Source organism: Opisthocomus hoazin, chromosome 4 (genome assembly GCF_030867145.1).
Source record: "Opisthocomus hoazin isolate bOpiHoa1 chromosome 4, bOpiHoa1.hap1, whole genome shotgun sequence".
Classification (NCBI taxonomy): domain Eukaryota; kingdom Metazoa; phylum Chordata; class Aves; order Opisthocomiformes; family Opisthocomidae; genus Opisthocomus; species Opisthocomus hoazin.
Window position 1 is genome coordinate 47,982,368 of NC_134417.1, and position 22,799 is coordinate 48,005,166.

Here is a 22,799-nt window from a genome sequence, read left to right on the forward strand (position 1 = left end):
TCGCCCGCCGCGGCGCGGCCCCGCCCCCTCCCGCCACCTCCGGGGCCGTCGGCGGGGGCGGCTGCGCCGGGCGATGGGGGACGAGCCCCGGCGGGCGCTGTCCGGCCGTGGCGGTAAGGGGGTACGGGCCGGGGACACCGGGCAGAGGGGGGTGAGAGGGGCAGACAGCGCAGCCCCGCGGGGGGTCGGCTCGGCCGTCGCTAGCGTCGGAGCACGGTGCGAGGCTGGGGACGGGGGGGGCTGAGCCGAAACCGGGCCGGGCGCGGGGCGGCGGGTAGCCGAGGGCCGCCGGGTCTCCGTGGGCTGTCGCGGGGAAGCGGGGCGGCAGGCGCCAGCTCGGTGCCGCCGTTCTCCGGTGGCCGAGCGCCGGGGCACCTGCCCGGGCGCAGCGGCCGGCCCGGGGGCGGTGGGCACCGGCGCTTCCGAGCGCTGCTGCTGGCGGGATCGCTTGTCGTGTCGCGGCGCCTGCGTGGCGGCGGGGGGGGGAAGGCCCGCGGCGCGGACGGCTGTGCCGTGAGGCGGCTGCGGGCAGGACCGTGGGCTTTAAACTGGATTCCGCCAGGGCTCCGCTGTTACCGGTTACAGCGGTTGGTGGCTGGGTCGCTGGGGCTCGCTTCCTTCGGGCAGTGCCGACCGTCGCTTCCCCTCACGCCGCCGTCGGGGCCCGGCGCGGGTGGGCGCTGAGGTGGGCGCTGGGGCCGCGCCGTGCCCGGTTCCAGGGGCCTCTGCGGCGCCGGGAGCGCTCCGTGTGGTGAGAGAGAGCCCGGCTGCGAGGTGGGGGCAGGCGGAACTCGCTCCACACCGGGGATTTTGTTTTTTAACTGAGCAGTGTAACAATTTCTGAGCAGTTTATAATAGAGCGTTTAAAACAATGCTGCTTTTGTCTGGTTATATAAAGTGTCGCCGCAGATTAGTGAGGTAATGGGTTTTTTCCATCCTCTGTCCGAATCCCTGAAGCTAAAATTACGGAGAGAGAAAGCTGTGTTATTACCAGAGGGCTTGTTAACGTATTTAACTTAGTTTACGATTAGGACTGTTGTTAGGGGCAGTAAAAATGGAATTATTATTGTCTTGCCCACCTGGTTGAAAATCGGAAGACAAATTACAAAGTTTGGGGGGGGATGTTTTAGCTCAGCATGTTTTTTTCCTCAGCCTGTTTGCCTCTAGTAAAAGATCTGGCAAGCAATTTCTGTTCTTGATTAAGTATATTTGTATTGCTAAGATGCACTTCTGAAACCTCAAGTGTTTTGAGAGACAGTCATAGGAGGTGTTACTCTGTGTTGGAACAGGGAGGCTGTTTCTCTGATACCTGCTCATCCTGGGTGCTTTAAAAGGGCACACTTAGTGGGAATATGTTGTTTTGAAAAGTGCAAAGTGTATTTTGAAAAAAAAAAGAGCATGAAAACATACGAGAAAATATTGCCAGTAAGGAGCTTCCCTCATAATTCCTAATATTTAGGTATATGTTTGCACTCTGGCATGCCAAGTGGTTTATCTCCTGTTGGAAAACACTCAATTACAGTTGCATGGTGCAGAAGTTACTGGTAAAAGTTGCTGATTCATTTTTATCAATGCCAGAAAACTTTTGATAAAGATATCATCAAGGGCAAGTCCTGCCTGACCAGCCTAGTGGCTTTGTGTGATGGCGTGGCTAGACCAGTGGACAAGGGAAGAGCTGCAGATGTCATCTGTCCGGGCTCCTGTAAGGCCTTCGACACAGTCCCTCACAACATCCTTCTCTCTGAATTGGGAGGATACGGGTTTGATGGCTGGACTGTTTGGTGGCTGAGGAATTGGTTGGGTGGTCCCATGCAGAGGTAGTGGCCAATGGCTCAATGTCCGGATGGAGATTGGTGTCCCTCAGGGGTCCGTACTGGGTGGGACCAGTACTGTTTAATATCTTCATTAGTGACATAGCTGGATTGAGTGCGCTCTCAGCAAGTTTGCAGATGACACCAAGCTGAGTGGTGCAGTTGACACACCAGAGGATGGGATGCCATCCAGGGGGACCTGGACAAGCTCAAGACAAGTCCCCAGCACAAGAAGGCCATGGATGTGTTGGAGCAGGTCCAGAGGAGGGCTACAAAGATAATCCGAGGGCTGGAGCACCTCTCCTATGAGGACAGGCTGAGAGAGTTGGGGTTGTTCAACCTGGAGAAGGGAAGGCTGTGGGGAGACCTAATTGCAGCCTTTAAGTACTTAAAGGGGGCTTATAGGAAAGATGGGGACAAACTTTTTATTAGGGCCTGTTGTGATAGGAGAAAAGGTGATGGCTTTAAACTAAAAGAGGGTAGATTTAGACTGGATATAAGGAAGAGATTCTTTACAATGAGGGTGGTGGAACACTGGAACGGGTTGCCCAGAGAGGTGGTAGATTCTCCATCCCTAGAAACATTCCAGGTCAGGTTGGATGGGACTCTGAGCAACCTGGTCTAGTTGAAGATGTCCCTGCTCATTGCAGGGGAGTTGGGCTAGATGACCTTGAAATCTGCCTTCCAACCCAAACTATTCTATGATTTCCAGGCATTGTTCTCTTACAGTGTCTTCCCTTTGGTTTTATATTGTGGCCCCATAAAATAGTTGGCATATAAATTTTAAAGTATTATCATGGGTCTGAAAATTTTGGACTTAACACAGTAAACATTTACAGGGAGTTCCGCAGACTGGTATGTGTTAGTGCTTAAAGAAAGCTTCAGGTTTTTTGGTTTTAGACTTCAGACAAAAACTGAACATCAGGAAGAGTGGGAAACATTTTCAATACATAATTTTTTAGGGTTGTTTTCCTAACTGGAACGTCTTTAAATATTTATCTTCAAATCAAAATATGGTAACAACTCTTAATATTTTTAAGACTCGCTGTTAGTAGAGGAAACGGAAAGCATTCTTATGCAAAACTTCAGGGTGTGTGTGATTTCTCAATTTTGTGTTACTAGTGTGACTTAAAAGTTATTGCCTAGGATTTAGAGAATGCACTGATAAGTAACAGAGAAAAATACTCATGTCCGTTATTAAACAGGGGTTTTTTTTTCTTTTTTTCAAGTGAGTTAGTGGATGACTGAAATTTGGCCTTGACCTTTGAGTTGCTGAAATGTTTTGCTGCCTGAGACCCATGAGAAGGTATGGCATGCTGCTAACCTGATTTACCTTTAGCGTATGTTTAAATGTTTGCTAAAGACTTGCCTGTATGTAAAATTGGTTTGGTATTTTTGTTTAATGCTTATTTCTTTGACTTTCTCATCTTTACAGCTTGAAGCTTTCAACAGAGCATCCATAGTTGAAAATCTCCAAATGCCGTATGCTTATCCTCGAGTGAGACATTAAAAAGGCTCTTAACAAAACAAGGGTTTTAATAGCTTAATTATGAGAAAGTGGTAGTCTAAATCTGAATATGATATCCAATGTATTAGTGCGTTATTGAGTTATTAAAGCTCAGCATTTCAAAATGAGTGAATATATCTGTAATAATGAGCTTAATTTAACAAAGCTTTTCAGTGCCAAAGCTATATAAGCCAAAAAGTTAAACTTCAGAGAGTTGTGAAGAAAAAACAAAGAAAGCTGAAGGGAATTATTTAATCAATAAATTAAATCAGTCCTCGAGTACAATTGCATAATCTGTTCTAGCGGAGATTGTGTTTCATATCTTTCATGAAGTGGAGGCTGCTGTCCTCGAAGTGGTTATGACCTTGATTTTAACACGAAGCCTTTCTCTGCGCTTCAGATCTGATTGAAGCTCTTGGAACAATCTTTGCTCCTTGTGAGTGAAGCCGTAAGCATCTTTCTTGCATTTTGTCTCTCTAAATTCATTTTAATTCGTTTATTTGTCAGTTCACTGGAAGGATGCCTCAGAGTTCTGCCTTTCACCTTCAGTGAATGAATTCTTCCTTGTGTCACGCAGACTAATTCTGGCCTTTGAGCGTTTCTCTTTTAAGCAAGTTCAAAATAGACCTTTGGCTGGAATCCTGAGCCTTCCTACTAGCATGACAGTGGTGTTTAGATACAAAACAAGAGAACTGAAGTTAACCATACTTGGCCATTTTTCTTGTAGTATACCAGATGGAAATTTATGATTAATAAACTTTGTAGTATGATTAGTAGTTTCCAGGTACGCTGGAACTTTTTTCCTAGCTACTGGAAACAGCATGCAATGTTGCTTGAGAGTGGATGTGGAAAATGGTGCATGAAGAAGATGGAAAGAACTGAGCTCCTTACTTCCTCCGAGCAGCGAGGTCTAGGAGGATGTGGGTTTCTTGCATGGCTGTTAGTCAAAACTTTCATCAGATAGGTAGCTGGTTAATTTACTACTTTTTTTCCCCCCTTTGTTGGAAAGATTTTTTTTTTTTCCTTTTTATCACTTTGTGTCCACTTGCTACCAAAAAAAAAAAAAAATCTGCTATTTTTTTGTCAGCAACACAATTATTTTGGTGTTTCTGGATCCAAAACGGTAAAGCATGTGATCAAGTGGACTTTTACTCAGTGTTCTTTGCTTCCTTTCTTGCCAGGTCAGGTAGAGGTTTTTTTTCTTGCATCACTGAGCAACTGTGGCGTGTTCTTGTTACTGAGAGCTTTTGGTCTCCATAAAATCATGGTATTGCTGTGGTACTTCATCCTGCTGTTTTGAGCGGGATCATGGGCTGTAGTGGTGACTAGTCTTAGTGTCTTTCTCAGATGCAGCCAGCAAGGAGGTAGAAGTGTTTGCTGGTAATACTTTTTTTTTTTTTTTTTTTTTTAATCTTCATGCATGAAAATTTGTTTTAATCGTAACAGTTTGAAATTTCATCAGTCATCTTACATTACAGGTTTTCCATCCCACTTTTCTACAAAAACTTCTCCTGTTTTCAGCAAGCTGACTTTTAAGACCTACTAATTAAATATTTGCCTACCTCTTAGGCAGAAAACATTAGTTTTAACTGCTTTCATGTTTCTAATTGAAGAGCTGGAAAGGTTGACAGGAAAAGGTAAAGGAAGGGTCATTGCATCTGCTTGACAACTGTGGTCATTTACTCTACCATATGCCACAATGAAAAATACTGCTTATTGTCTGAGCACAGATTTGCAGATTTTTTTTTTAATTAGTGAAAGCAGTCAGGAGATAGTCTCACATGTTTCTCTGTGCAGGATGATTATTTGGTCTAGGATGCTGAGCAAATAGTTCTTTATAAAACAGTCTTGCTTCCTGTTATTAATAAAGTTATTAGTTTTATGTGGATTGGAAGCAACTTTGCCTCAAATCTGCCATATATTTCCCTGTTCAGTGCTTGCAGTTTGAATGTATCATGTGAGGAGTGAAACAGCACTGTATTGCTTAAAAGAGCAGAATCCCTGCTCTTCCGAGTTGCAAGCGAACATGAACATTAACCACAGAGAAAATGGTTGCCTGGTTGAATTTGTTAGCCTGTGAAATTAGCTGAAGGAGAAATCTGTTACTAAATATTTACCAATCCACGTTTTCTTGCTACTTTTGTATACGCTGTCTCTTGGTAATTAGTTTGCTAAGCTGAATGTCAGCTTTGATCTGTGACAGGAAATTTTGGTGGTCTTTAGTTCATAACTTGTTTTTCCTTCCATTTTGGTCTTCTGTTACGCAAGTGTGCTCTTTGCCGAGCTGTTGTTTAATTTATGTGTAATTGGAGGTATTCAATCTTTTGTACTTTCTGAACTTCCTAGAACTTCTTCTACTTAACTTTTCCTTCTGATCTTAGGTGAAACAATCTGCTTTTCTTACCATTGAAATTTCTTTTAGGCCTTGTTTTCTTCTATTTCAGTGAAGAACAAAGGGCAAAAAAGTACTGTCTTTTTGCTTGAGGTCTCCTATAGAAGAGTATGTTTGGGAAAGCAGAGTTAATTTTTTTTTTTTTTAACGGGCACAAGTATTTGGCCCTCAAACTAATGCAGAACTTCTTTTGATTGAATTATGATTATTATTCCTGGGTAAAATTTAATATTCTTTTGGCACTGCTTGAAAAATACTGGGTTGGTCTTTTTAACTTGGAGGTTCAAAAGTACGTAAGGGTTGGCTTTTAAGAACAGCTTCAGCAAAGGCTGCAAAAAATACCACTAAAGCCAGTCTTCATCATTCGAACTACTTGACTGGGGAATTTTTTATTTGAGCCTGCTTTGAGAAAGTAGAGGGAAAAGTTATTGTACTTATTTATGTGTCTTTAGTCAGCCGTTGGCATCCACCATCTCTCAAACCTGTTGGATTTGCTCTCTATAAATACAGCTTTGTGAGTCCCAAGGGAAAAAACCCAGAATTCGGACTTCTAATATCAGTTTTAAATGATTATACTTGCAACTGTGAATGTTTACTCCATTCTGTCACATTCTAGTGTATTTTATATCAGTTTGTCACTTGATTCGTTGCATCATACATAAACACTTTATTATTTTATTAGGTTATGTCTTGAGAAGCTATTGCTACAGTGTGTTCTTCAGTCAAGAACTTTGTCAGGAGCTGATGCCATCAATGCTCTCAGACCTTTCTATTTTGCTGTACATCCAGATTTCTTTGGCCAGCATCCCAAAGAGAGGGTAATAATCTTTTAGTGTGCTTTCTTTGTAAATTTGTCATATATCAAAGATGGAAATTTTCTGGTTTTCCTGTTGTCAGAGAAACAAACGTAATATTAGAATTGAATGTGGTTGTTACCAAAGAACAATAAGATGCACTTTCTTTATTTTTAACAAGGATAGATCCCTTCAACACCCGTCATTTATCAGTCATATTTTCTGTTTAATTTTTATAAAGAGAATACTGAATCCTTCCAGCCTAATTCATAATACATACTACTTGCTTTATCACTTTGAAATGCCGTGCATTATATTTGTATGAATGGATTTCTTTAAGCTTGAAAGCCTTAGAAGTGGTGTTTTGGAATGTACAAGTATGTACATCGTAGAGTTTATTAACGCATGATAATTATTTATGCTGAGAGTATGAACTGTATCACTACTTAAGAGCAGCTGGCAGTTTGTAAAAACTAATTCTGCATGTAAGATTAAGAAGGTTTGGATGAAAAATGGCCAAATAAATCGTCTGTAATTTTTGTTTTCTTTTTTTTAAACAGGAAGTAAATGAAAACTCTCTGAAGAGGTTGAATGGCTACTTGGAGAATCTACAGAAACCAGGATTTCGCTGCTTTAAGCCAACTCAGCTTACTTTTTATGTAAGAGAAAGAGAACCAAACGCTTCTAATGTTCAAGAATCCTTCAGTGCTTCAGGTGCTTTTATATCGTGCAGAATGTGTCTTCCTGTTTTTAAACTCTTTCAAACCGTTATTTAGCCTTGTGCACTCATAATGACTTTTCAACTGAATAAAACCCTGTCAAACCATGAAAATATGTATTAGATCAGACAGCTAGGGCCATCCCAAGTAATTAAACATCTTAACCTTTAAAAAACATTGAAAGAATGAGAAATTATGAAGTTGAAGTCAAGTTACGGTATGAGGAAGTATAAACCATAGGTTGATGTAAATGATAGTTTTTCTGCTTTTAATACTAACAGATGAGTTTTGTATTCTATATCCTGCTAGTCAGTACACTTGAGTAAATTGTGAAGGACCTTAGTGCAACAAAACAAAATCATACTGTTTGTCAAGAAAATAATAGTTTTATGTCCAGTCTACTTAAAAGAACAGTTGAACTGGCAGCTGTGTTCTGCTCTTGAGTCTAATACTTGCTTTCTAATGGGGCAGTAAGGCCCAATAGCAAAGTGATGGGACGTTATTTTAGGCAGTGTGCGAGTGTAATGTTTTGTTCTGAAGATTCTGTTGGTATCCTGTGAAGAGCTGTTGTCATACTGCTCTTCTACAGTAAAGTATATACAGAGTGATGGTCAGTAATAATGTGGATTGTGTAGAGCTGTTGGACAAAGCTGCCACTGCTAAAGCAAAAGCATCCTTTCTTGGGTTATGCTGCATCTGTAGCTAGGTTTCGAATTTGTCCAAAGATTCAGATAGTTAAAACAGCTCTATTTCTGTTTTTGGACACATAACAGTTTTAAAGGTTAAACTGCACGTGTTTTTTGCAGTGAGTATTGAAATAACAGTATTGTAATATTTTCCACCTATGTACGCCTTGCTTGGGTTCTTGTAAGATTAGAGAAATACAAATGCATTTAAAATAATTTTAATTAAATAATACTAATTTTGTGGTACTTGTATTTTATAGGATTTCGAGCAGTCAGTTTTACGTTACATACTAGAGATCTCCTGAGCACAGTATTAGATATTCTCAACTCCTGCAGTTTGTCTACGGAGCATGTTCAAAGTTTGAATGTGAACTCTCAGCCCCACAAGGAAGCTAAAAGCACACTGTACAGACCTATCAAATGGGATAAGACTTATTATTCATTTACTGGATTCAAGGATCCTGAGGAAGAACTAGAACAAGCCCAGAGAGTGGAAACAACTTTAATGTATGTAAGGCTTTTACTTAGCTGATATTTTGTAAGCTAAATCGTTCTTATGCTAATACTGATTTTTTTTTTTTTTTAAAGACAATCAATAAACATTCTGAACAATACAAAATGTCATTGTCCGACATGTAATTCTGTCATGCTTTTTATCATTTATAAAGAGAGTTCAGATGAGCTCCTGGGATAACTATAACGCCAGCTAAGCCAAGGCATTCTTGTTTGCCAGCATTCATGTTTGGTCAATCAAGTTTGGGTTGATCTAGTTTTTCAGTTTTGTTGGATATTGGTGGCAATTCAGAAGGAGGTGGAGGTTCCGCTTGCTCCAAATAGCTCCTTGCCTCTTAAAGGACTTCTGTTACACAACACTATAGGGCTATTAATTTAATTGTTAGTATTTCATTATCACATTCTGTTGGGGAATGCAGACAAAGCTTAGAATGTTTTAATGTGCCAGGTATCCTAGTGGTGTGCTTCTGATTTGTTCAGCATACCAACCTTAATATTTCCATCGAGGCAATTAGAAATACTGAACTTCCATTAAATGCAGTGTGTTGTGTATTAGACTTTGATTGTTTATAAAATCTGTATGTGCTCATTTTGGGGAAGGGTGAAAAATACTGCCCTGAAAAACTTTTTGTAATGATAAGACTTAGGTACCATTTGAAATAAGTGGAGAACTGTGGTGGTCAGATCTTCAGAGCTAAGAATGCGCCTCATCTTACCTAGCACCTCAAAAATAAATCTACTATAATATATGTTACTGTAGATCACTTAACTGAGATTTAACATACTAGAGAATATTTGTACTTGTTTTTACACATTTACAAGAAGTGCCACAAACAGTTACATATTAACAGTCTGGTTTTAATACCTAGCCATTTGGCATTGGGCCTCTCTTTTTGCTTCGGAGTTTGAATTTTTTCACTTAGAATACAGTGTGAGAATGGAAGTATTTGTTTGTAAAAATAGGAGTATGAAAATAAGTTTATGCTACGAACAAAGGCGGAATCTCTTAAAGAGTAAGTTTTCCTAGAATGATCTATTTATTGAAAATTTTATATGTACTCCGTGAGTAAAGTTTGCCTGGTTGTGATTATGGACAAAAGAACTGTAAAACTTTGACCTGTTTAATCTATGTTTATTGCAGCTCTGTAAGAGTTACCTAACTTGGCCCTTTAGTACCGCCTCCCTTATTTGATAGTCTATTACGATCACTTTGGTTGTTTCTTTAAAGACAGACATGCAGAAATTTCTTTCATTTAAGCACTAAGTTCTGAAGCTGCCCCCCATAAATCACACTAATCTGCTGCTCTACAGCTTTCAGAGTCTTACGATTGTAACACTGTCAGTGTCTTTTGGTTCAGTTTCATTACCTAGTTCTGCCAAAGACATCAAGTGCCAGGTTTTCCTTTTTAGATATTTTAAGGTGAAGCATTTAGCAATTTCAGTTTCTGTCCTCCACTTTTAAAAAATCCCTTCACCTGGTAACTTGAAATAAAACATTTATATTAACCATAAGAATTCAGTTAGTTGTACTGTTTGCATGAAAGGTAATACAACATGCGTCTACTGTTGGGTTTTTTCCTCCTCCTCTTTCAGATCCTGGCTAGATGATAATGAAGCAAGTGCAGTAAAAAAGCTGAAAAAGAGTTTGCCACTTAGAAAAGAACTAGAACGTTTAAAATTTGAACTCTTGCATCAACTCCAGCTCTCAGATATCAGGTAATAAATTTAGGTCAGTTGGACTTGCATTAAGACAGTTGAAGTTCCCTGTTACAATCTACTCAAAAAGACCTGGTATTTATAACTAATAACGTAGACTCCAGTTGAGGCAAACACATAAGCACTTGAAGTAAGACCTGTGCGTATGCATTAGTGTGGGTGTCTTGCTCAATAAAATTGTTCTTCCTGAATTCAAGTTAATATCTACACAGATAACTAGATTGGCAGTGAAATGAAACTTTGCACATGGTATGTATTGACACCCTGTGAAGGCTTCATAAAAATGTTGTTCTTTCTAGTGTCTTGTTTCCCACACCCCAGAGAAGGGGGATATTTGTTTGCTTGAAAGGGTTGAGTACAGGTGGTAACCTTGATTCTTCAGAATATTCTTCAGAAAATAATTTAAATTTTGTCCCTTCGAATGTGGATGTCCTGAAGTGGGATGTTCAGGATGGGAAAATGGCAGTGAGGGTATTCAACAATGGGAAAATAAACTTTGTGGGGTTATTTCAAAGGCTGGTCTGTTAATACCTCATTTTAACGAGGAAAGAGAGCTGGAGCTTCTGAAATTATGCTTTTGTTCCTTTTGCACTGTAAAGGGCCCTGGCTTCCTTTAAGCTGAAGCCAGTTTTTGTGAACACAATTTCTGATCCTCTGCAACTGTGCTGTGGTGGGGGTTTTTCAAGTTTCTGAAACAGTCTTTAGTAATAAATGCGTAGGCTTGGTTTTATTTATGGCTGGTATTTAATTTTCTTACAGTTTTTGCTTTTAAAATACACCAAAAACTTCTGTGTTCCTTGTAGAGTTATTGACCTTCCAAGAGTTGTATTAACCATAAGTCAGAAAAGAATGTGAGTGTCAGGAAATCTGACAAGCAAGTATCTTAAAAGGAAACAACTACTTGTGAGCCTGCAGCCTAACACTGGTGTTCAGAGGTTTGCAAAATAATGGGGTCCTTAGCTTTATTCCATGCGTAAGTTTAGGACAACTGAAGAGAAGGTAGGATCTATAAGCCACCTTTTTACATTCCTGCCTGGCGCTACTGAAAGCGGAAGTGGTACTGCTAGGTAACAGTAAATAGTTATTAGAATTACTTGCATTATAATAGATTGAATTGCCTTGTGAGTGCTGTGGCATAGTCCCGTTCTCTGCATCTCAGGGTGGCTTTTGCCAGTTAGATTTCCCAAGGTGAGATGATGTAGGTTGACCCCAGCCAGCAGCTAAGCACCCACACAGCTGCTCGCTTGTACACCCCCAGCAGGATGGGAGGAAGAGAATAGGAAAAGCAAAAGCAAGAGCAAGAGAAGTCATGGATCAAGGTAGAATTTTAACAGGTGAAGCGAAGCAAAACTATGTGTTCAAGCAAAGCAAAAGGAGGAATTCATTCACTAGTCCCTGTCAGCGGGCAGATGTTTAGCCGCTTCTCGAAAGCAGGGACTCAGCGTGTGTAATGGTTGCTTGGGAAGACAGATGCCCATGAAGGTCCCCCTTCCTCTTCTTTGCCCTCAGCATTTATTGCTGAGCACAATGTCATAAGGTCTGGAATATCTCTTTGGTCAGGTGGAGTCACCTGTCCTGGCTGTGTCCCTTCCCAGTTTCTTGTCCACCCCAACCTACACGCTGATGGGGGTGGAGTGGGGGGAAATAGTGAAAACCTGGACACTGTGCCAGCACTGCACGATAACCAAGAGATCGGTGTGTTATCATCACTGTTTTACTAAAAAATCCAGAACACAGGTGCTATGAAGAAAACTTAACTCCATCCCAGCCAGACCAGTACGGTAAGGGAGTGGTAATTTCCCATTATGAGAATTTTATATCAGGTAGAACTTTGTACAAGAATAACTTTTCAATACACTGGGACAACTTTACAATTTAAATGCTTTTTGAAATTTAATTAATAGTTTGTCTGATCTGTCTTGATGGAAGAGATGTCAAAACTATGTATATTGAAGTCACCAGTGTAATACTTCGCTCCTGTATGGTTTAACATATATTAATACAGATAGAAAAATTACTCCACAAAAAATATGATTTTATCTATATAGCAACTTACCACAGGAATCATAGTAATGTTTTGGGCTAGGAACTGAAGGGGACTGAACCAAATACTGGGTTGTCTGTTGCTATTTACTTGCTAACCTTCTTATTGGGGCAGAGATTTGCAAGTTCAGTCAACCAGGTTTTATATTTATTTTTTCCTGTATCTGGTTTTATTCCTTTTTTTTTTTCTCTCACTTTAACAGAGATCGTGAAATTTTATTTAGGTTTTTGTGTTAAAATAGCATATGACACAGCTTTTCAAGTAGGCCTGTGCTTTTATTACTGTTGAAGAAGTGTTATTTTGTTAGAGTTGGTTTTGTGGTTTTTTTTTTTAAATAATGCTGAGAATGAAATCCTTTCAATTATATTTTTATTTAGGTGGCAGAGAAGCTGGGGTATTGCTCACCGCTGTAGCCAGCTACACAGTCTAGGTCGCTTAGTCCAACAAAGACCTGAAGTATTAAAGAATGTTAAAGGTATTTCTGTTGCTTGTTTGATATATCCTAATACAGTATTGATTCAAAGATGAGCGTGAGTCTTCCGTGACAAGGGAGCTCTAGTGCTTTTCATGAATGCTTTTGATAACTGCAAAAAACCTGCCAGGCTTACTGAAAAGCTGATGAGAACTTACATTCTGAGCTACTGGGTATTTCTTAGAGACCTTTCCTTACAGTGTATTCGCTATGCTCAGCTTCTATTTTACTACTTAATAAGTGTAAACTGAGTGACTTGAAGGCATTAGAGTTAGTACTAACACTGAAATTAAAAAATTCAGACTGAATCGCTGAAAGGGTGGAGGTAGCAATGGATTGTGACCCATAATAGATTCAAGAAGCAAACACTACTAGCTTTTTAAAGAGCTAATATAAGGAGAACTTGGTATAATACCTTTAATATCATATTGTCTTCTCTTAATCATTCCATAAAATACCTATACTGAAGTCTGTATCTTCTCAGGAAAAACTAAAATGTTCTGTAAACCTGACCTACCATTCTTCTTGTACAGTTGTTTGACCTGTGGCAGTAACTCTTTGCTCTAATTGTAACTCCACATTTTATGCCTGTCTGCAGATACTTAGTTTTGAGTGGCTTTCATTTGAGGGTTCGCTTAATCCTCTGTCAAAAGAGAGAGTGGGTAGGACAATAAGTAGTAGTTTTAAATTGTATCAGGTTTCAAATTAGTTGCTTTACCTAACCCTGCTGAGGATTTAAAGTGCTAGAGAAGTCTGTCTTGTGAACCTGTTGTAGTCTCCGTCTTTGAAGATCTTTAATAAGATGTTGGACAAATACCTGTCAGTAATTATACAGGTACAGTTGATCGTGCTGTGGGGTACAAGGGTGGACTAGATGCCTTAAAGTCGGTGTTGCTCTTTGTTAGGGATTTCTGATTTCTGAGAGCAGGAGCTTCTGTTTAAGCCGTGTCTTGTAGATTAATACATCCCACTGAAGACTTTTGTGGAAGCTTATTCCGATAAATAATTGTCTGTGCTTTTATCCTAAAGAATTCTTGAGAATCTTTGTACTTCACTGTAAATAAAAAAAATAACAAAAGAACCCACAAACTCACACTCAGTCAAAACTGATTTGTCCTCCCAAAAAATAAGCCTGGTATTATCCTTGTACATTGTCTCTATTCTTTCTTTAAAAAAAAAAAAAAGAAAAAAGAAAAAAACAAATTAAAAAAAACCCCACCACCTAATGTGCTAATGTGAGGACACTTCTCATAGCTTGCCTATTGCAGAGAGTTCTGTGGAGGTAGTGTTGAATGGCTGTGCTAATAGTGTTTTGATCAGCCCTTACCTTCTCAATATATATTTTAAGCATATAACATATATTTCCTCTTGTATACGTGATTTGTACAGATTCTTTGAATGTGCTGTCTGCTGAGATTTTTCTATTATTTTAAAAGTAATATTTGTAAGAAAAAAGGTCCAGTTAACTAAAAATCTGTCAAGATTAAACAAGCAGAAGGCAAATGCTAGGTAAGGTTTGTGTAAAAAAAAATCTTGAACTGGAGTTTTCAATAATCTTTCGAGAGTAACGAAAGCACCTACTTGTGTGTGTCTGCGTGCTGCAGAAATGCATTGTTTGTGATGTGTTAGTAGCATATTTAAGCTTTAAATAATTGTGGGAATAGTTGCAATAACCTGAATTAGTAAATAACTTTGTTCAATATTTAGGACACACGGTGGTATTTACAGACCGTTCAGGTATGAGTGCAGCAGGCCACATAATGCTGGGGACCATGGATGTTCACCATCACTGGACCAAAGTAAGAGGATTTCAAAGTAAATGATGATGCCTCTTGTTATGACATCCTTCTTTAAACTATACCCAAAATAGTAATTGGTGGAGATAACTGCTGAGTAATTTAAAGCAAACACATAGCTACTGTGTTTAGCGTAACTGTGTACATTGCATTCTAAATTTAGTCCTGTGATATACTGTTACTGACAACAATCTTTGTCCCATCTTTACTGCTGCTTTCACTAACAAATCAGTCTTACCCCTGATTAGATACAAAGGAAACTAATTTGTTATGTAGTGTTCCAGTCTATGCAATGAGCACTGGCAGAATATTCCATTATCCATAAAGAGCTCATTCTCATGAGGAATTTAGGAATTTTATTCAGATTTTTGGTAAAAATGGGACTTAAAGGGCATTGTGATGTGATTGTTTCAGCCAATGGCTGCTAACCAACCCTCTGACTCCACTTTGCTGTTTTAGACAGACGATGTGGATGTTGCAGAAACTTAACTGTAACGACTGTGTGAATTCTGCTGCTGCTTCTGTGAAGTTCGGAGTTGACTAGCTTTCTGGCATCCTAAATGATAAAGTATTACACGCAAAGGGCCACAAATGAAATATGTAGTCTCAGCATGTCACTTAAGGACATTTTCTTGAATCTTGGTTGCTAAAAAGTTATTGATAGTTCTGTCAAAAATATTTCTTTGTAAAGGAGATAATTGGTGGAATTTTGTAGCTGGGAATTTCACCCAGCTAGAGTATCAGAATATTCTATTTGTGTATTCCAATCCATGAATAATACAAAAATTTAGCACTCGGTCCAAAGCTTTCTCTGGTGATTGTTTGAATTTTGCCTATGCATGTTTCACTGAGGGAGAAAACAAACCATGACTTGTTAATGTGAATGATTTACAGAGAACTTAAACTGAGAAACTAGAACTTAGTGCAAAACTTTCTCCTCTGAGCTTTGTGAGTGTTGATAATCATTGGAATAAAAGTGTTATTTTGAATAATACTAAAAAACCCCACTCTCTTCCTTGAGAAGGCAGATGCTTCCTCTTTCTGACTTTTGCTGAGCAGTTTTCTGAAGGGGTCATATATCCGCACAAAGTATTGTGCCTATGGGACAAAGTGTAGAGTTGGTTGTGGTGATGTTATTTGCTTTGGAAGACAGAGGAGAGGTATGTATTTGAACCTGAAATCAAGGACTTTTTATTTTAAAATGCACTGAAGATGGTAAGTGATATGCAGAAAAAGTCCATGAAAATCTTCATGAGTTTGGTTAGCTGCTTGGTTTTTAGAGAACAGATTTTTTTTTGTCCAATTCTAACCCATTTTAGAAAGCAGTCCTAAGTGCTAGTACTTTTGTTACTATTCATCAGAAAAAGGAAGCAGTAGAATAGCGTCCAAGTCAGTCTGTGGAATGCTTGGTCAGAGGCATGGTATTTAGAGGATTTTTGCAGTTTTTCTCTACAACAGATGGAAATGCTGAACCAATGGATTCTGTTGTGCCCAAAGCTGCTCTGATTCTGCTGCTGTCTTGAATTTCTAAAGAGATTATTCTGAAATCACTTGACTTGTTCCAGCAGCAGTATTTTTTTGTATGGAAAACTGTGTTCTGGTAATAACTGGGTGGATGATAAGTAGTGACTATCAACAGCACGTTTTCCTTTTTCGCTTCTTGCCCTGTTCCAGCCTTCTCCCTATCACACCTTCTACGTCTCGACTTACAAGTCTGGTCACTTCTTAACTTCTTCTGGTATGGGTTTCGTGAATTAGAGGTCTGGTACTGTCTTCCGTTCTGCTCTCGTTTCAAACTCAAAACAAGCTAGGTTATCACCTAAACCCTTGAAAAGAACTAGTTCCAGCAAGAAGAGAGACTTTTCTTTTTTGAGAGTTGGTATAAATTAGACCAGCAAAAACACTTTTGATTATATGTTGAATAGTTCTACCACTATAACTGTGGTGATAAACACTTTATGTAGGCCTCGGATAGTCATTTTTTTGGATCTGGGACTATTAATTTCTGTATATGTAGAGATGAAGAACATCCATCAATCTTGTTAGGACCTTTTGGTGCCTTTATGGTATAAATACTGAAAATACTTATGAGCTTATTCTATTATATCTTGCCCAAAAATATATATACTTGATGTTTCTGATTTTTTGTATTGTTTACTTTTTTCCCCACTTGGGTTCCATGTTTGCATTGTTAAGTGTCTTGTCTCCTATAGCTTTTTGTTATTTTTTTAATTTCTTAAAATTACGTTACATGCTTTGCAACATAGGAGATATTTGTGTGTGCACACAGATTTTTGAGAGATTGCCAAACTATTATGAACTTCAAAAAAGGCTGCTGTTCTTAGAAGATCGGATAAGCCAGCTTCTGGGAGGCATACAAGTAATATGTATTGAAGAACTGCAAGCCCTGTTGACTCTAGAAGAGTACTACGAGACTCTGGACGCTTTCTATAATAGATTACGTGACAGTAGACTACCTTTTCATCCTCGCAGTCTGCGAGGCTTGCAAATGATTCTGGAAAGGTAGGTATTTGCAGGAAAGGTTTCTTCCTTTTAGAGCTTTTAGTCTTTCTTTTTTTGTTGTTGCTCTGGTTATTGTTCTCACTAAGAAGAAATCTAATACAATCTCGAATTTTCATTATGTCAAAGTCTTTCTGAAGGTTTTAAATGCCTTTTTATGGGTTAAGAAGGAGTCAGGTTGAAGAAAATCTGCATATTTCATTTAAGTTAGAATCAAAGTTCTGTCTTCATCTTACCAGTGTTGTGCGGGCTTAAATCAAAGGTTTTATGCGGTCAGGTAGACAGTCAGCTGTAGATGATGTTGCTGCTGTTTATATTTTTGAGCATTTTCGACAGTTGCTTTTGAAATGTAATTTTAAAAAAGCTTTATGTGTGGTACTTCTGTATTCTCATGAAGTAAACTTGATTAATTTTTTACCAGTTATTCTGATTGTGTTTAACTGATATTCTTTTGTCTTCATTATGAAAGTAATTCATGTAAATACTTGCGTAAGAAAAAATAATACCTTGCTTTTTATTTCCATCATGTTTCATTAGTGACAGGTATACACCAAGCTTACATGAATTTGGACACTTTACAATCCCAACAGTCTGCGATCCTGCAACCCTTCAATGGTTTATTTTTGCCAAAGCACAGGAAGCAAGAGAGAACCTGAAAAGAAAGGAGGAGTAAGTGTTCATGTGACTGAATACATTTAGCTCATGAAAATCTTTGCATCTCATATGTTTTATTTGTAGGATGAGGAGAAGTTTGAAGAATGTAGTCATGCTCTTTTGGTGGAAAAAGCTTTGGTTTATAAAATAGAACTCTACCTATCATCTTTACTAAGTTAAAAATTTCAGCGTTCAGTGAACACAAACAGTTGGAAAATACCTGTCCTTCACCTTGTAGAAACAGTTGTGCTTTGTTTGGAAATAAAAGATCTTTGCTTACAAGACAAAAGTATGTCAATTTCTTACAATTATTTCCCCAGAGGGGAGGTGTTTTGTTTTTTTTTTTTTAAAGGAAGAGACCTTTTTATTGAATAAGAAAAGCAACAAACTTCTATTAATGTTACTCACATTGTGACAAGAAAACAGTAAAATCTAAACTAAAAGTAACTGAGACCAACTAGAGAATTATTATTCCTAGTTGTGTGTCAGTTAGGTGAGGAGAAGATTAGTTAGCACCTAACGAAGGGAAGAAAAAAAATTGGGGTAGAATGATAAGAGAAGTACCTCCTTGGTACTCTTTCACAGATGTGAGTGATATGAGAGAGATGACAACAGTGAGTCGTAGTACCATATCTAATATTATTAAGTCCATGACTTGCAGTATCCATCAGAACTGCAGATTTTGTTCTTGACCTTGTATGTGTCTTTGAGGATTAAGAGTATGAGGTAGAGATTGTGATTTTATTTTGAATAAAATACTGTGATACGTAGCTAGGTGTTACTGTCCTTTTAGACGTTGTTACTACAAGTTTGTTTTTCTGCTTTGGAAAGCTTTTAATGAATTGTTGAAATATCACACTGTCATGAGTGTATGCATGGTGTACAAATCCAGGTTGGTTTTTTTTTTTTTGAAGTTTATTTTAGGCATGAATCTTCCTTAAGGCTTTATGGTTTTAGCTCTATTAAGATCTGGTTACTTGGAAGGATATGTTTTGGAGATTCACTTTGGTAAAGCATGGAGGTTTGCTGGAATTTTTCTGTAACTCTAGTCTAGCTTTGAGGTTATTTTTGCCATATAACAACTGCTGAATAGCCCTTTGCGTAGCTCTCCATATGTGAAAACTGGGGAAGTATTGTCTGTAGAGGTTGGGAGGGATGTTGTAGCAATTGCATGCATTTGCATCTGAGTAACTTGCTCTCCAAAAACCTCGCACAACCCCACATTATGAAGATACGAATCAAGGGAAAATGTCATCTTTAGGCTAGCTGTGAAAGAATTGTGGGGCTCCCCTCAGAGCGTAAGCAGCTGTGTTGTAAGAACGTAAGAGCCAAGCTAAATATCTCAGCTCTGCTGCTGTGTGTTGGGTGATTGCTGGTTTGTATAAAACAGTAAACAGCAGCTATGTTGGGTCATACGGAAGGTCTGTCCCTGTCATCCGTTAGCTGGCAGAAAGACTGTATGCGTGGGGCAAAAAATGCAGTGGGGTATTTACTCTGTACTCCTTCCCAGTTTGACTGACTGCACTTGAGAAAATATGTGGAAACTTTATCACATGTGAAGAGTGTTCAATAGATCTTCTTTTTTCCCCCTCTTAATTGTCTAATTTTGAGCCAGTTTGTACTTTGTGGCTCCAGAATATCCCGTGGCAGCAAGTTGCACCGTTTAATTACTTATAGCTTGTGTATATGAAGGGGGGAAGAGGTGTTCTTTGTTTTATAGTCCTGCAGCCTGATGGTTTCATTTGGCATTCTCTTGTTCTTGTGCTGTAGCAAATATAAAACAGTCATTCTGTATTTATCACCTCTACTTTTCTTTGTGGATGTCGTTTTTCCCCTTAGTTGTCTTTTTACTGAAGCTGAAAACTCCTTTTCCTCTTAATGCTTCCTTAATGCTACAGAACCCATTCTGTACTTCTGATTTTCCTTAGCCTCCTGTGGTTGTTAAAGGGGCCCTGAGATAAAGGAAAATATTTTGGGAGGTACTGGATTTATTTTGCACAAGCAGATGAATGTTTTACATACAATAAATAGCATAGTGTAGCTGGAGTTCTGTATGACCTGGTACACTGGAGAGTTCAGACACTGCTCCTCTAGAAAATTAGCTTATCTGTGTGGATAATGTCAGTCTTCTAGTAATGCAGGATTTAGTATGAATCTAGTTTTCCTTCCCTTGCTTTTGTGAAGTGCCAGTTTTGTATTGTGGTAGAGTTGTAAGCCTCCTTGTGGAAGTAACTAAAAATAAACCCGTGGGTCTCACTATGTGCGGCTGTCTTTATATACTGCAAGGGAGCCTGAGGTTTCACAGAGCAGGAGATGTTGGTGCTCAGGTATTAGAGACCATGCTTGGGAGGGTGGCATGGATACGGTCAGTCAAGAGGACAGGTCTGCTCCAGGTTAATTCACTGGCTCAGTTCAGCCCTGACTGCCAGAGCTGGGCTGGGCTCTTGCAGAGCAATCCGAGTGCCTCAGCAGAGCGTAGAGTGTAGTGCCCTGTGAGTACATGGAGATTCCAGGCTGAGCTCCAGAGTGCTGTTGAGCCCCTTCAGCAGTGAGCTGATGTCAGTTTTGACAGAGTAGCTGTGTCCGTGCCTAACTTGGGCGGATTCACATGCCAGCAGCTCTGCAAGTGGGCTGCTGCTTTGTAGCTCCTCTTAGAGTCAGGTTGGAGTTGTGGAGCCCTGGTAGCTCAGGGTCTGTGTTGTAGGGCAGCGATGGTGCTGTTTCTGTAACCATGCTGGCTCTGGAAGAAGTATAGCTATGTTAATGTGGCACAGTGTCTGAGCTAGTAAGTCTTGCTGAACCTGAACTGTCTCTGTGTCAGATGATCCAGTGACTCTCTATTAATTCTGCACATTAACTTTATTTCTGAGTAGCTTGAGTTTGCCATGTGGTGTCTTACCACTCTTTGTCTGGGGTGGATGGAGAAAACCATGTGCGAGCTGTGAATTCAATATTCCATATACTTCCTGCAATTAGTAAGTTATTAACACATTTAGTATGCATCAGGTGGCTGTACCTGTCATCCGTTGTTTTTGATGACATGCAGAGTACTGGTCTTAGTTAAGACGACAGAGGAATTACTAACATGATTTTAGTCTTAAAGCTTAGGCTTTCAAGGTTATTTAAGTACTTCATCCCTCCCAATTAAAAATAGGATTTTTATTTTGTTTTTGTCTCCATTACCTGATGAGCAAAAAAGCGTCGTGGTGCAGGCTTTCAGCTGTGACTCTGTAGGCATGCTTTTGCCCATAGGCACGGAAGCATGTTCAGTCTAGCCTCTGAGGCAGGCGTGGCTATCAGCCTGCACAGAAAGCTGTACAATAGCTATACATGAAGTGACACCTTTGTTTACATCCATATAACCTACAAATGTACTTATTTCAAGAGGTTTTTTTAAGAGATAAAGTTCTAATTTTGTCACTGTATGTTGTCTTCATTTGCTAGGATGATGATTGCAGAAAAAGAGCTGATCAGTACTTCCACTGAAAAATTTTCTTTGGATCGGCTGTATAAGGAACCCAGTGTTTCCAGTGCACAGATGATAGATTGTTGCAAGCGACTGCTAGAAGAATCCTTGCCGTACCTACACGGCATGCACCTTTGCATTTCGCATTTCTACTCTGTGCTGCAGGATGGAGACCTGTGTATACCTTGGAACTGGAAAAGCTGAGGACATATCTGATAATCAGATGAATTGTTTATTTTCTGTAAGAGGCTATAAATATGAATGTTTTTAAGAGTAAATTATTTAAATCTGTATTTTGATATCAGTATTCAACCGGCAAATTTTCTTCTAACTGCTGCTCGAAAAGGGTTGGAGTCCTAGGCAATTTGCACAATGCGCAGTATTGCCGGTTCTGGGAAAGGCACCTGTACATTCTCCATACTACTGTAGGAGTCCCAGTGTGTGGTAGCAGTTGTGAAACCGCGTTTTTGTAGTGAATTTTGAAAACATATTAAATTGCAAGTCTGCAAAAATGTGCGTGTGTATTTTTAATATACAGGAATATTGCCAGATCTTCTTAAACAGTGCTCTACTGAAACCAGACATAATGTGTGATCTTAAGGGATTCACCGCGTCCAGAAGTTGAGTACGTAACTTATGTGGCAGCAATATTGGCATTTCATATTGCTACCTGTTACTGAGTTTAAAAAAAAAAAAGGGGGCAAGGGAAAAAACTTCAGAGTATTTCTACTTTGCAGAAGAAAGCAGTACATTAGCTCAGTCTCTACAGTGGGCTTTCATATGCTGGACCAGTATTGTTGCCTTAGAATTTCAAAATACTGCAGTTGTAGTGTCTGCAGTTACTTTAAAGGAGATGTCGTTCTCTCTTGTTTTCCAGCGTTTGCTCCATAAGTACAGGCAATCCTGTTTACTTACACTATAACAGATTGCAGATCCCATTCACAACACTGAAAACCACAGTAGTTTAATGTGACATTTAAGGAAAGGAAGCATTGATTTGTGTGGGATGGTCTTCATGAGTAAGTACTTCTCAGTGAAAGCAAGGAGTTTGCAGCAAGGCAAATGCCTGGATCTTTACAGGTACTTTATTCCTTGAAAAAAATGAAATCAAGTGTGAATGTATGTCAACACTTTTTCATTGTAATACATGAATTCACCTATAACAACTGGCAAAAGAAAAAAAAAAAGGAATCGTCAGATGCTTACTTGCCTTCTATTTACGTTTGTATTGAACAGGGAAATTGTTGTGGTTCTCTGTTTTCCCCTGTTAAAAGGCTGGGTGTTGTTTATTACGTTGTCAAACTTAAAACAAAACCCAGCGCTGTGATCTCAAACCTGTCCGTTTTAAAAGACCGAGACAGAAGCTGTGGCTTTCTCAGGCCTTTAGTTCAGCCGAATTATTAGCAGTTCCTGTGTAGGTTCTGAAGATCAGTTGATAGTTTCTTCTACGTAGTTAACTTCCATTGCCCATGACTCCCTCTCGCTCCATCTAGCATTGCTGGTACTGTCCACATCCCAGTTGTGCCAAGCGAGTGAGCCAGTCCTGTCAGTTGTAGCCCAGCAACATTCCCTGTAACCGCTCTTTGAAAGTAGGGTGTCTTCAGGAACAGAAGGTGAGTGTAGTCATTCTTTTTGTCTTGCTTCAGTTGAATGACCCTTTACAGTTCTTCAGGCAAGAAGCAGCTGTCCGGTCTGACTGCAGAGGGCAC

The 22,799-nt window shown here is 39.4% G+C and overlaps 1 protein-coding gene across 3 annotated transcripts; it reads left to right on the forward strand.

Moving 5' to 3' along the window:
• On the forward strand, positions 1–21,599 carry TCAIM (T cell activation inhibitor, mitochondrial). Of its 3 annotated transcripts, none has more exons than XM_075418939.1 (11): positions 2–121; positions 3,041–3,117; positions 6,393–6,528; positions 7,065–7,218; positions 8,170–8,416; positions 10,016–10,138; positions 12,560–12,657; positions 14,362–14,453; positions 16,741–16,973; positions 17,508–17,639; positions 21,069–21,599. In XM_075418939.1, exons 2-11 carry the CDS (start codon positions 3,089–3,091, stop codon positions 21,292–21,294), a joined length of 1,470 nt encoding a protein of 489 aa, XP_075275054.1. In that variant the 5' UTR covers positions 2–121; positions 3,041–3,088; the 3' UTR covers positions 21,295–21,599. The 3 variants fall into 3 exon arrangements, with proteins under 3 accessions (XP_075275055.1, XP_075275054.1, XP_075275053.1); XM_075418938.1 differs by having other exon boundaries at positions 2–113; XM_075418940.1 differs by lacking the exon at positions 10,016–10,138 and having other exon boundaries at positions 1–113.
• The last annotated feature ends 1,200 nt before the right edge of the window (positions 21,600–22,799 follow it).